Source organism: Triturus cristatus, chromosome 5_2 (genome assembly GCF_964204655.1).
Source record: "Triturus cristatus chromosome 5_2, aTriCri1.1, whole genome shotgun sequence".
Taxonomy (NCBI): domain Eukaryota; kingdom Metazoa; phylum Chordata; class Amphibia; order Caudata; family Salamandridae; genus Triturus; species Triturus cristatus.
Window position 1 is genome coordinate 925,743,880 of NC_140588.1, and position 13,681 is coordinate 925,757,560.

The 13,681-nt window shown below is 41.9% G+C and overlaps 1 protein-coding gene across 2 annotated transcripts in view; it reads right to left on the bottom strand.

Annotated features, from left to right (window-relative positions):
* Positions 1-13,681, bottom strand: part of THOC2 (THO complex subunit 2) — a 1,568,999-nt gene that overhangs the window by 1,011,724 nt on the left and 543,594 nt on the right. For both annotated transcript variants that reach the window (XM_085608126.1, XM_085608125.1), the window contains exon 15: positions 11,152-11,253. In XM_085608126.1, the coding sequence (XP_085464252.1) occupies positions 11,152-11,253 (102 nt within the window). The remainder of the gene's footprint in view (positions 1-11,151; positions 11,254-13,681) is intronic.

Here is a 13,681-nt window from a genome sequence, read left to right on the forward strand (position 1 = left end):
TTCCTCGATTCCAGCGAGATCTAAAATTCTTGGGTTGGGGTCCCAATATCCATACCAAGTTTCTCTTTGTTCTCTGAAGGCAGAGAGGCCTTTGCCTAGTCCAAACTAGTTCTGGTCAGTCCTGGAGCACTCTGTTTACATGACTCCTATCCTTTCACAGTGCAGAGCAGAGACACCAGACGCACCGCAGGAGGTGGAGCCAGCATTGTGGAGGGAAAGCACAGCCCTATTCAGGTCCCAGATGCAACTCCTCCCACCCATCTACATGGAGATCTCTCTATTCAGCCCTGTCTCCGGGAATTCCCCAGCCCCCTGGAATTCCCCAGTCTCTGTCACTCAAACTCCAGACAAGGAATACACAACCTAGCAGAGGCAGGTTTGGATGCTCAGACAAGAAAATACCTACTTTCTAAAAGTGGTATTTTCAAACTCAGAATGTTAAAACCAACTTCACTAAAAGATATTTTATCATTCTGAGTAGAGGCATACTAAACTCGAATTTCTACCATGTTCCCTGGGTCAGTTAGGATTTTAGGATGCAATAATCCAACTGCCCATTCTGGCCCATGGAGAACAGGTAGCCTTGCAATAGTGAAAAACGAAGTAGGCTGTAATTCACTATCAGGACATGCCACACACACCAGGGCATGTCCTACCTTTCTCTCAAAAAGAATTAACACTATTTCAAATATAAACACTACAAAAGGGGACATCTTTCGTACCCATTTATAGAACAAATGAATTGGAATCTCAAGTGTGCCTTTTCAAATTCATGCATCAACTACGATTGAAACATTTATTTTCTAACATTGTTGAATCTCCTGTTAACCAAGAGGGAGGAACTTCATTAGATCTTCGACACAAAAGTACATTTATGGCTCCACTTAGTCATAAAAGTTAGGACTCTTTTGAATTTATTGTAAGAAACGACATTAAAGCCTTATTTCGATCTAAGGAACAATCTAAACCTAACCTCACTATCAAGGAACGTAACACCATTGTTCAACTGGCATCTGACCAAGACATCATGTTCTGCAAAGCTGACAAAGGAGGTGCCCTTGTTGTTTTGGACACAGGCTTTTATACAGAAAATGTTACAGCTCATGTCTCTGATGAAAATGTATACATGCAACTAACATCAGTTCCAACAAGAGAATTTGTTAATGTTTTGAAGTCTATTTGCAGTAATGCTTTAGACAGAGGAACTATTAACGAACGTGATATCAGGTATCTAATTAAGGAAAATCCCAGTGTACCATATCTGTATATGATACCTAAAAGTGATAAATGTGCAGACAGACCGCCCTTTAGACCAATAGTTAGTACTAGGAATTCCATACACGAGCCCATAGGAAAGTATATTGATAGGCATTTACAACCCCTAGTACAAAGTATGAACACTTATCTAAAGGATACCACAGATTTTCTTACTAAATTAAGTACTATTGTGATTGATGAACAAACCGATCTTATCTTATGCACCATAGATATCAAGGCACTGTATACTTCCGTCCCACATGACCTGGGCCTACAGGCCTTAGAGTCATTTTTGATAAACAGTAACAAAAATGAGGATCTAAAAATCTTTTTGCTTGAATTAATGCACTTCACCTTGTATCACAGTTATTTCATTTGGAACAATAAGTATTACACACAACTCTCAGGTACATCTATGGGCAATTGTTCAGCACCTTCGTATGCTAATTTGTTTATGCACAGATTTGAATTGGATCACATCTTGTCACAAGATCATTGGTTGAAGGATTTGGTTGTTTTCTACAGGTACATAGATGACATTTTTCTGATTTGGAAGGGACATCAATCTGAATTGCTTTCTAACATTTTACGTTTGAACACTATTGATGAACGGATACAGTTCACTCACAACATCAGTTCAAACAGCATTTCATATTTAGATGTCAATATTACCTTACAAAATAACCACTTGATAACCTCTGTATACTCTAAGCCTACTGACCGTAACAATTTTTTTACATTTTTCTAGTTTTCATCAAAAATCTCTAAAACACTTACCTTATTCACAACTTTTACGCATCAAGCGTACTTCATCTACTGATGACTTATATCATGAGAACAGTCAACTTTTGATTAACAAATTCAGATAGAGAGCATATCCTGAAACAATTCTGCAAGCAGCTATGGACCGTGCCAAAGCCAAAAGTAGGTCTGAGATTTTAAAATTCAAGACCAGATGTGAAACTTCTGATACTCGAATGGTGTTTGTGTCAAAATTTTCTTCCCAAAGTCATAAAATCAAAAAAATCATTAAAAAATATTGCCCATTAATTCAAACTGAACCTGATTTTAAAGGCATTTTCCATTAATTTCCCATTTTTGCCTATCAAAGAACTGACAACTTACTCCAATTACTTAACAAAAGCACCCCTGCTCAAACATTAAACTACAAGGGCACAGTTCCTTGACATAATTGTGGCAGCTGCAATAACATCATTAGGGGTACTAGCGTGTTGCATCCTTCAACAGGATCACCTATTCAACTACGAGTCAATGCTACCTGTGACTCTAGCAATTTGGTTTAATAATAATAATAATAATAAAACATTTATTGAGCGCATGGCTGCACAGCTGTGTATCCCCGCGCTGATTGCTGAAAAATCTCATCCGCGACAACAGGACGGGAAGGGGCCAGAGTTATTGAGGAAAGAGGTGTGTTTTCAAGTTCACTCTGAAAAGGGTTTCAGAGGGTTCCATTCTTAAATGAATCGGAAGAGCGTTCCAGAGTTTCACTCCTAGAAAACTAAAGGAGCGGCCACCGATTTTAGCTTTTTGAACGCGGGGTAGTTTGAAAAGGGACATTCCTGAAGACCTCAGATGACGAGTAGGGCGATGGATGGTCATGAGGCTTCTTAGGTATGAGGGGCCCTTGTTGTGGGCTATCCTGTGAACATAGCAGAGGCTCTTGAATTTTATTCTTTCCCTTACGGGGAGCCAGTGCAATTTGGACAGTGCAGTCTTGGCCGAGATTCTTTTCGGAAGGCCTAGTACCACCCGGGCGGCTGCATTTTGTACCCATTGCAGCTGGTGAAGTTTTTGGTTAATGCCCAGAAGAAGGGCATTCCCATAATCCAGGTGCGGTGTGATAAGAGCATGTACAATGGTTTTCCTGGCTGTAATAGGTATAAGGTCAATGATTTTTCTAAGGATTCTTAGTGTTCCGATGCATTTGCCAATGATCTTGTGGACTTGGGATTTACCTGAAAGATCCGAGTCGATCATGATCCCGAGGTTCTTGACTTTCTCAACCGGTTGAGGACATTCGCCAAGCGATGTAGGCCACCATGCTTGAGACCAAAGGGAGGTGTTGTTCCCAATCACAAGCACCTCAGTTTTGTCACCATTTAGCCGGAGGCAATTACTGTCCATCCACCTAGCGACAGCAGTCATGCACTCCGAGAAGTTTGAGGCATACTTGTCAGTATCCGGAGTAAGCTTGAACATGAGCTGCGTATCATCGGCGTAGCTAACTATGCCCACGCCGAAGTTCTCTATGATTTGAGCCAGGGGTTCCATATAGATGTTAAACAAAGTAGGGCTCAAGCTAGAGCCCTGTGGAACCCCATAACTCACGGTCCGCGAGGATGATTTAAAAGGCGGGCAGTGAAGCTGGAAAGTTCTGTTGGAGAGAAAGGATTTAATCCACTCCAGTGCGCCGTCTTTTACTCCAATGTCAGAGAGTCGGGACAAGAGCGTGGCATGTAGCACCGTATCGAAAGCAGCGCTTAAGTCCAGCATGACCAGCGCTGCAGTTTCACCCTCGTCCACCGTCTTGCGGATAAATTCCGTGGAATACAAGACAGCAGTTTCCGTGGAGTATTTGGGTCTAAAGCCGGATTGGGTGGGATGGAGGATGTTTTCTTGCTCTAAATACGCCATGAGTTGGGAGTTCACAATTTTTTCTATTATTTTGGCGCAAAGAGGCAATAGAGATATTGGTCTGAGGTTTTGAAAGTGAGTAATAGGAGTGTTCGGTTTTTTTTTCAGGGGGATGACTTGGGCGTTTTTCCAAGCCTCAGGGACGTGACATTCTTTGAAGGATAGGGTGATGAGATGGCATATTTGATCCATGAGAGTACTGTCCATGATGTCTTTGCATTTGTCTAATGGACACACATCGTTTGGGGAGCCTGAGTGGATACTGTTGATTATGCTAGACAGTTTTGCTTTGTCCGGAGTGAAGAAATGGGTAAGAGTGGATTTATGAGGGCGGGGAGGTATCGTACCCAGAGTGGGGGGAGCGGAGAAAGTAGCGTGAATTTTGTCTACTTTGTTGACAAAGAAATCAGCAGTTTCTTCACATAACTCATCAGAGTATGTGTCTTGCGTATCCAGGCTCGATGTGTCTACCTCTTGAAATGCCCGTGTGGCTTACCATACGTAGGAAAAACAGTCCGCAAAATCAAGGTTCGTCTTACTGAACATAAGAGTAATATTCGAACTAAAAATACCAAGTCCACTATAGCGGCACACTTTCTTGAGGCTAACCATAACATCAGCCAATTAAGATTTATGGTGTTGGAACAAATCGTTGTTAAAGAAGGAAGAGATAACAATTTCCTATTGCAACGTGAATTATTTTGGATCAACAAACTCGATTCATTACACCCAAAGGGGCTAAATGATTGTTTGGAATTTAGCTGTTTTTTTATAATTGATCAGTTTATACTTAGTATTTACCAGCGTGAAAACATGGGTTGCACTTTACAATAAGTAAGTTATTTCTTCCTCACATTTTTTCCCTTTATTCTTTTTTTCCCCTTTTTTCTTTCACAACACACCCGCTTTTAATCTGTATGGTATTATCTCCTTTTTTGTGGGCATTTTTCTATATTTCACATTTTAGTTTCATTTTATGTAACTTTCACGATCACATTTTTGTATAGTATTTCTTTCCTTTTTGTCATCTTGCGCACGTTTGAACTAACGTCACGCGAGAGTAGCTTCAGCATATCTTTTGTTTCCGGGTTTACGTATGCGATTACATCCATGCTACATACGCTATGACGGTTACCGAAGCAGGTACGCTTCTTTTGTAAGCTTGAATTTTAATTTTTGTTTGACTGCACTCGCATTTATCACACTTTAAATGTTTGACCACGTTTGATACGGCATGACGTTTTTATTCCACTTGAACTCTTACGTTTTTAAGTTTCGCTTGGTGATATTTCAGATTTATTGCACATTCGGTGATGACTAATCGCTAGAGACGGCAGGACGTTGTTTGATGTTATTCGCCATTTTAATTCATCACTGTCGTGTTTATACACCTTCACGCTCTTGGGGGTTGACTCGTTTTATTATCAAAGTTTTCGTTACCCCATTCTGAGAGTAAGTGGATCACAATGTGTAATTTGTCACTGATTTCAGTTCATTAAAGGCGTGTGATTTCTTAGGGATTCTGATAACCTTTGTTTCACCCCGACTTACTAATTTCACTGGTTGTAATACGAATTTTACATCATTAGGCTTTGCGTTGATGATTATTTTACGTCTGATTTGTGATTGGGCGGATTCTCCTGAGGCTTCAGCCGGGAGACAGTCGCTGTAGCGTTGTGCATCTGGTGACTAAAGCGATCCTTGCACTGTTTTAAGGTAGCGTTTTTACTTGGATGTTGTTGTACCCATTATTTTAAAATTCTATTATCCTAACTGTTTTTACCCTTTGCGGCATTTTAATACTCTTTGTACCCTTTGCGGCATTTTAAAACTTTGTTTGCCAACCTTACAATAGTTTTCAATCTAGTCCGCCCGCCCGCCCGCCATCTTGGAAGTAGCGCGGGGAGCAGTCTAGTGGCTGCTTCCCACACGCTACAAAGAGGCTCATGGTACTAGCGCGCAGCGGGCGCGCCGACGGCGTGCCAAAGGCAAGCCCGTCTGCGCCCGTCTGCGACCGTCCGCGGCAGACTGGGGCTAGGGGCCACGACCCCTGCTCCGCTGTCCCCCACTATACGGAGATACAGTTCCCAGGCTCTCCTTCAACTCAGAATGAAGGCCTCCCCTCTTTGCTCCCCTTCCTGCAACCCAATAGATCGCGGATTAGCCTTCCCCCATTGTGGTTTTCAAATCCACCGTGATTCTACGGATAAAAATACCCTAGTTCGTATGTATTTATTGAACTGTAGATCACTCCCTAAGCATAGCACAGAGTTTTCGCTGTTTTTAGAGGATACTAAACCAGATGTTCTATTTTTAACAGAAACCTGGCTCCACCACGATTCAGACCCCGACGTCATCAAAGCACTACCTAAGGGCTAGGATTTGCTATTATTTTCAAGGATTGCTATAACTGTCGGTGTCTGCCCAACTCTTTTCTCAATTGTGAAAGTTTAATCTTCTCTCTTGATCTTTCTGCTACCTATACCTTTTCAGGTACACTTATATACCGCCCACCGGGGCCAATGGGGCAATTTCTTCATGCCCTTTCCCCCTCATTGGCTGACTCTGTATGTAGTTCTGCAAATTACACTCTTAGGAGATTTTAACATCCACCTTGACAACACTACCGATCATTATGCCATAGATCTGGGCGAGAATCTTGCGGCATTACAACTCCAGCAGTTAGTAACGAAACCCACCCACTGTAAGGGACACTTGCTGGATCCTATCTTCAGCAACTGTACTGACCTTCTGGTGGAACACCCCATCCCGCTACCCTGGACAGATCATCTTCTGATCCCTTTTTGTCTGTCAATTATACACAGCCCCCCCCCCCCTCCATTTAAAGCCATTCGGAAAGAACGGAACTGGTTTAAACTCTCACCAGCGGACTGGGCTTTGGCCCTCGAGTCATCTAGACCGTCCCTCGATCCTGACCCTACCCTAGATAATCAAAATTTTAATAATTGGATTCTGAATTCGCTAGACACTACTCTCCCTCTTGAATGCATCAAACCCAAGCGCGGCACCAAAACTGCCCCTTGGTACTCCCAAGACGTTGAGAATGCAAGCGCCATTGTAAGAAATTAGAGAGGAAATGGCGCCTGGATTTCTCACCCTCCAGAAAAATTGCTTACAGAGCTGCGATAAAATCTTACAAAAACAAAATTTCAAACGCACAAGCTGTTTTCTTCGATACTAAGATCACTGCAGCCGCCTCTAAGCCTAAAGAAATCTACAACATCGCAAAAACTCTCCTTAAACTTCCAGAAAAGCTTCCCAACCCTGGTGAGGCTCAACTTCGCTGCAATAACCTGGCTGAGTTTTTCCATGGAAAAATCCAGGCTATCTACACCACCTTTCCTACTACCAAGACCTTCCCAATGACCGTCGAGGATGCTGAGACGGAGGTGCCGCCCACTGTTACATTTGAAACACTCCCCCCTCTGAATCAGCTCACTCTACAGTCCTTGATGTCCGATTAAATCTGGTTCCTAAAAAGACCCTGCACCTCCACGATCTCTGATGTTAGTCAATCCCGTCATCCTCCCCACCATCATGGAACTGCTCAATGCCTCCCTTGCCGCCGGCATAGTCCCGCTCCCTTGGAAACAGGCTATGGTAAAAGCCCTGCTAAAAAAAAAAAACCTAGACAGCAACAATCCTGCAAATTATCGCCCAATCTCTCTCTTACCCTGGCTCAGCAAGATTCTGGAGAAGCACGTCAATGGGTCCTTGACGGAGTTTCTCGAGACCCACCATCTGTTGGATCCTTCCCAGACTGGGTTTCGGCCCTTGCATGGAACTGAGACTGCTTTGGTTGCAGTGACGGAAGAGGCTAGGAAGATTATCGATCAAGGAGGCACGGTCGCCATTCTCCTCCTTGATCTTAGAGCTGCTTTTGACACTGTGAACCACAGCATCCTTCTCCAGAGATTCTCTAATTTGGGAGTTTCTAATCAGGTCCTCAGATGGTTTAATTCCTTCTTGTCTGATCGCTCCTTCCAGGTTTTTGAGAGCAATGCCACCTCCCCCTGTAAACCTCTAGATTGTGGAGTGCCACAGGGCTCGTCATTGAGCCCAACGCTCTTCAACATTTATATGACTCCTCTGGCTGTGATCGTCCGTCCTTTTGGGATAAAAATTGTTACCTATGCGGACGATACCCAGTTGAGGGACTGTCTAGAAGCAGTGGCCTCCTGGATGACCTCATCCTGTCTTAAACTAAACGGAGACAAGACAGAGCTGATGCTTCTGGGCAACTCTCCCAACACCATCAACAACTTCCTTTGGCCATCCAGCCTTGGTCCCACTCCTATTCCTAAGGAATCAATTAAGAGTCTGGGTATTTGGTTGGACAAATCTCTCAACTTCTCCTGCCAGGCAGTTAAACTCTCAGCTACCTGTGTCGGTATGCTCCGGCTCATTCGAAAAATTCTCCTCCTACTTCCCTTTAAAGCCAGACAAATTATGACCCAAGGTCTTATAATCTCTCGTTTGGACTATGGAAACGCCCTCTATCTGGGGGCCCCTCAGTCCACGATCAACAAGCTTCAGGTCATTCAGAACTGTGCAGCACGAATACTTCTGCAAGTTCCGCGTCATGTCTCTATAAAACCCAGTCTAAAGAAACTACACTGGCTTCCAGTCAGAGAAATAATTTCCTTCAAAAGCCTATGCATTGCTCACCGCGCTTTTTGGAAAACTGGCGCCATTTTAAATCATTCCCTGATTTCCCCCCACCTTCCCACCAGACACCTTAGGTCAGCGTCTTTGTATCTGACCACGGTGCCGAAAATTAAGAGAACCAGAGCTGGCGGGCGACTGTTCTTTTATAACTTATCAAAACTCTGGAATTCCCTGCCTCTTAATCTACGCTCTGACTCCAATCATCTTTCCTTTCGAAAGGGGTTAAAAACGTTGCTGTTTACCACCACAAAATAGGTTCTTTTATTCCCTACGCATACGCCTACTTTTTAGCGCTGAGACGCCTCAGGGTAGCCTTCGCGCTTTATAAAAACTCCATTCATTCATTCATTCATTGTCGCATGTAGTGATGCATTCTTAAGACCCTGGTACAAAGCATACATTTGTTCTTTTTAGGGAATTCCCCCTGACGAAGGGCATAGTTCCGAAATGCATCGGGGAGTCAATGTGATTCGGTACCTTATTTTCCATAAAATGAGATAGCGTGTTACCAGATGAGAAGCATTATATGAAGGAGATATATTGGCAACGGAAAATATTGTATTAAAGTACATGGATACAATTTATTGAATTTTCGGAGTACTTCATTTACACGCTGTACGCGTATTCATCGCTTTTACAGAGTGCCACAGCGAGTTCGTCCTTTCCCGGCAGGAGGACGTTTCTATAATTTGGTTTAATACTCACACCTCCAAGGATAAGGAGGTGGCACTCACTAGCACCTAAACAAAATTAAGTTAATTATTTGGATTCACTCCGGAGTGCGACCATTCCATCATTTTTTGCATGTTCTACCTTTCACATACAATTCACCCTGCCCACAGGGGTACCTTGGGCCTACCTTAGGGGTGACTAACATGTAGGAAAGGGAAGGTTTAGGCTGCGCACAGGCTCTGCAATGGCAATAGTTCACTTTACGGGCTGTTTGTGTGGATGGCACAATCCAGTGCTACAGCCCACCAACAGCATTTGATCTATAGGCCCTAGCACTCGCAGTGCACTTTACTAGGTACTGACACATAGATCAAATAGGCCAATCATGGAAATACCAATCCATACGCATTTTATACAAGAGCACTTGCACTTTCCCACTGGACAGCAGTGAGGAAAGTGCGCAGAATCATTACACCAGCAAAAACAGAGTCAAAAACGGGCGGTCAGAAGGCAAAAAGTCAGGGGAAACACGCCAAAAGATGCCAAGTCTAACAAGGGCACTTTCTCACACCCATTGAGTAGAAAGGTAGGTACCTACTCAGGGGTACTAGAATTATGCATTTCGGCAACTTCAGCATTTTCGCATAATTATTTATTTGCTGCTTTTGCCAAGTAATCAATCTGCAGGCTAACAAAAAATGTTTCTAGCTCAAAGGAATCAAACCTTACTACAAACAAGGAAACATTATCCTGCGCAATGGAAGGCACTACGCAAAAGTTGGCCATCTTGCAGTTGCTTATTGCTGTATTTGTGTGTTAAATTAGTAATAATAAAAATATATTTTTAGAGACAGTGTTACCATGTGTTAAAATAATAATGAAGTAATACCATCACGAAATGTGCTGCATTACACTGCAACTCTGCTGCATAACGTTGTCCTCTTTTGCTGCACAATTCTAGTGGCCCTGAATATACTGTACTACCTCTTCATTTTCTATCAGCCATACTGGTGTACGTGCCCAATTTAAGTTAGCAAAGATTTTGTGAGAGGATTTGAATATTTCCTTATCAAGCCATGCAGTGGCTGGTCAACACTTTCCCTCGGTCTTCTAACCTAATGAAAATATTATCTAATACAAGATGAACATCTGTGAAAAAACAAAGTCCTACTGTGGCAGTCTAAACAAGCTAGAAATAATCCTTTTAGAACATTTTATAAATTCTACTGTCCCGCCATTACAAAAAATAATAAACACCAAATCAAGACATGTTCAGCAAACCAAAAAAAACACTTCAACAGAAAGAGGGATGGTCAAATGCCCAGCGTTAAGGGATTTGTCAATCCACAGAGTTGAAAAGTAGTTACTTGTTGCTGTAGTGTATTAAGGGATTCACAACTAAAGTCATTCTGCTAAGTTTTAATTTTTTTGTTTTAATGCTGAAAAAGCACAATATATTTTAGAGCTCGATTTAATATTGCTCGCTTCACTTAAAGAAAAAAAAGTTAACTGAATGATGACCATAGTTCTCTTACATTTCTGCTATAATTATTTGTAGGTTATAATGGTTTACAAGATCCTGCATAGACGGACATATCAATCTTTATTTAATAAATATCTGTGACTGACAGATGTGGATTCTCTTCTACCGTTTATTGAAACATTTAGTCTTTACAATAAAGGTAATAGCTATGGATAAATATGTTAGGAAGTTGTAAGCCAATGAAAGCCACAACAAAACAAGAAACATTGTGTTTTTGATACTGCTCAAACACAGAATGCAGTACGGTTGAACAAGAATGTACCTTGAATAAAGCTTGCCTGTTTACATTAGAAATCTTAAGCTCATGGGTCAATAGAATTAATACAACTTACTTCATGATATATTTGGCTCGATCTATAGTTTGAGCTTTGACTTTCACCAGCAGCGGATGACTGTTATAAGTGTCATTCTTCCATTGTCCATAAAGACGATACCTTAAAAGAGAAAGATTAGGTCATTCTTCCATTGCCCATAAAACAGATACCTTAAAAGAAGAAGAGCAGGAAATAAATAATGGTACTTGGTTAAAAACTTGCGGGGAAGATGAGACTTAAGATGCGGGACAAGGGGCGATGGGTTTGGGGGTGGGAGGCAGCCGCCAATCCTGCCACACTGGTCAGTTACTATCCATGGCTTCTACCTATGCCATGCCCAGCTCCTTCCACTAAAATCAATATCCAACTTAATCACTTTTCTTTCTGTTCTCCCCCAGTTGCTCTGACGTTCTGCATTCTCTAATACTCTTCTGTTCGCTGTGACCTTCCAGTCACATCTAAGGACGCTTCCCAATGCCCTAGTTTGGTTACCATAATGAGATACTAATGTTTTGAGGAAGACCATACCAAACACTAGGCTATGTCTACATAATTTATTCTCTCTAATCTCCTGTTCTCACTTTTCAATGTCTATTGTCACCTCGCATCAACTTTAGGCACGCTTAAAGTAATATCAAGCAATTGCACAACAATCCAAATAAAAAACTAAATAGGACTGCTCAGATTTTAAAAGTCACAATACAAAATCATTATCACACCAAGCCATTTAAAAAAACATGTATTAAGCATGGCTTCCATGGGAAGCTTCTATCTTTTACACCAGATTCTTAATCTCGTAAATCATGGCTATGACCTAGCAGTAGTTGATAACAAAACTCGTTACCGACTGTTGAAACATCATGAAGGCTTTCCAGACCAAGCTGCAGGGCTCTCGGATAGCCTTTTAACGCAGAACTGCTTGTCTGCTTTGACTGAAAGCAAAAAGCACAGCTGCAGGAGGGGGGAAGGAAAGCAGGGAAGGTGGAGGGGGTTGGTTAAGGGTGGCAGTTAAGTTATTTTTTTCGTATTTGGGTCAGGGAGAAAAGGTCATGTTATGTATGACTCCCCATCAAACCTCTGCCCCTGTGTAGCAGTTAAAAGCAGGGAAAGATGATTCTGGAGGTCAAACAAAGTTCTAGATGAGTAAGGATTATGTTACTTACCCAGAGTGAGCACCTGTTCTTGGCATGTAGAGCTGTAGATTCACATGCTTTGCATACTCCTGCCATCTAGTGTTGGGTCTGGATGTTTGCAAGTTGTTTTTCTTTTAAGTCTTTTCTAGTCACAAGGTATGGTGACTCCTCCTTTCGGTGATAGTGCACATGGGCATCGACTCCATTGTTAGATTGTTTTCCCACATGATGGTGAGAATGGAGTAAGTGAGTGTAGTACAAAGATGTCCACGTGTATGTAATGTAAATAATGAGAACTGCAACAACTACAGGTGCTTGGGGAGGTGGGTGGGTGCATGTGAATCTGCAGGTCTACATGCAAAGAAAAGATGCTTACTGGGTAAGTAACAATCCGTTGGACGCATGTGTGCTGTAGACATATATGCTTTGCATAGATTATATAGCAATATTCTCCCATAGCGGTGGCTTACCGGTAGGTGTTGCAGTTGTTTGAAAAAGTTTCTGTAGCACCGCTTATCCTACATTGGCTTGTTGACGTGCTAACACATCCACACAATACTGTTAAAGTGTGTGGTGTGAACCATGTTGCTGCCTTACAAATGTCAGCTATAGGAATGTTACCTAAAAAGGCCATAGATGCTCCTGTTTTACGAGTGGAATGTGCTCTAGGAGGTATAGATAACATTTTTAGCATTAGCATAGCAAGTTTGAATTCATTTATAAATCCATCCTGAAATACCAGATTTAGAGATAGGATTGCCCTTCTGATGTGTAGCAAATGCAACAAATAGTTGCTTTGTTTTACGAAAACCTTTTTTCCTTTCAAAATAGTATAATAACGCTCTTCTGACCTCAAGTGTGTGAAGAGCTATTTCTGCTACTGAATCAGGTTGAGGGCAGGACACAGGTAACTCAACTGATCGATTAATATGAAAAGCAGAAACCACTTTTGGAAGGAATTTTGGGTTGATGGTATGATATACTCTATTTTTATGAAGCTGAAAGAAGTGCTCTTCCAAGATTAATGCTTGTAGCTCACCAACTCTCCTTAATGAAGTGATAGCAATAAGGAAGGCAACCTTCCAAGAAAGAAACTGTAATGGAGAATTGTGTAAAGGCTCAAAAGGTGGACCTATGAGTCTTGTAACCACAATGTTCAGATTCCAAACTGGTGATCTGGGTGGTATTACCGTTTTAATGCCCTCAATAAAGGCTTTAATTACTGGAACCTTGAACAATGATAAATGTTGTCTGTTTTGCAAGTATGCATCTACTGCCACAAGGTGCAATCGAATGGATGTGTAAGCTAGACAAACTCACTGTAGATGTAAAAGGTAACAAATAATATTTTGGATAGAGGCATCTAGCGGATCAATATTGTTGTTACAACATACAACAAATCTTTTCCATTTTAC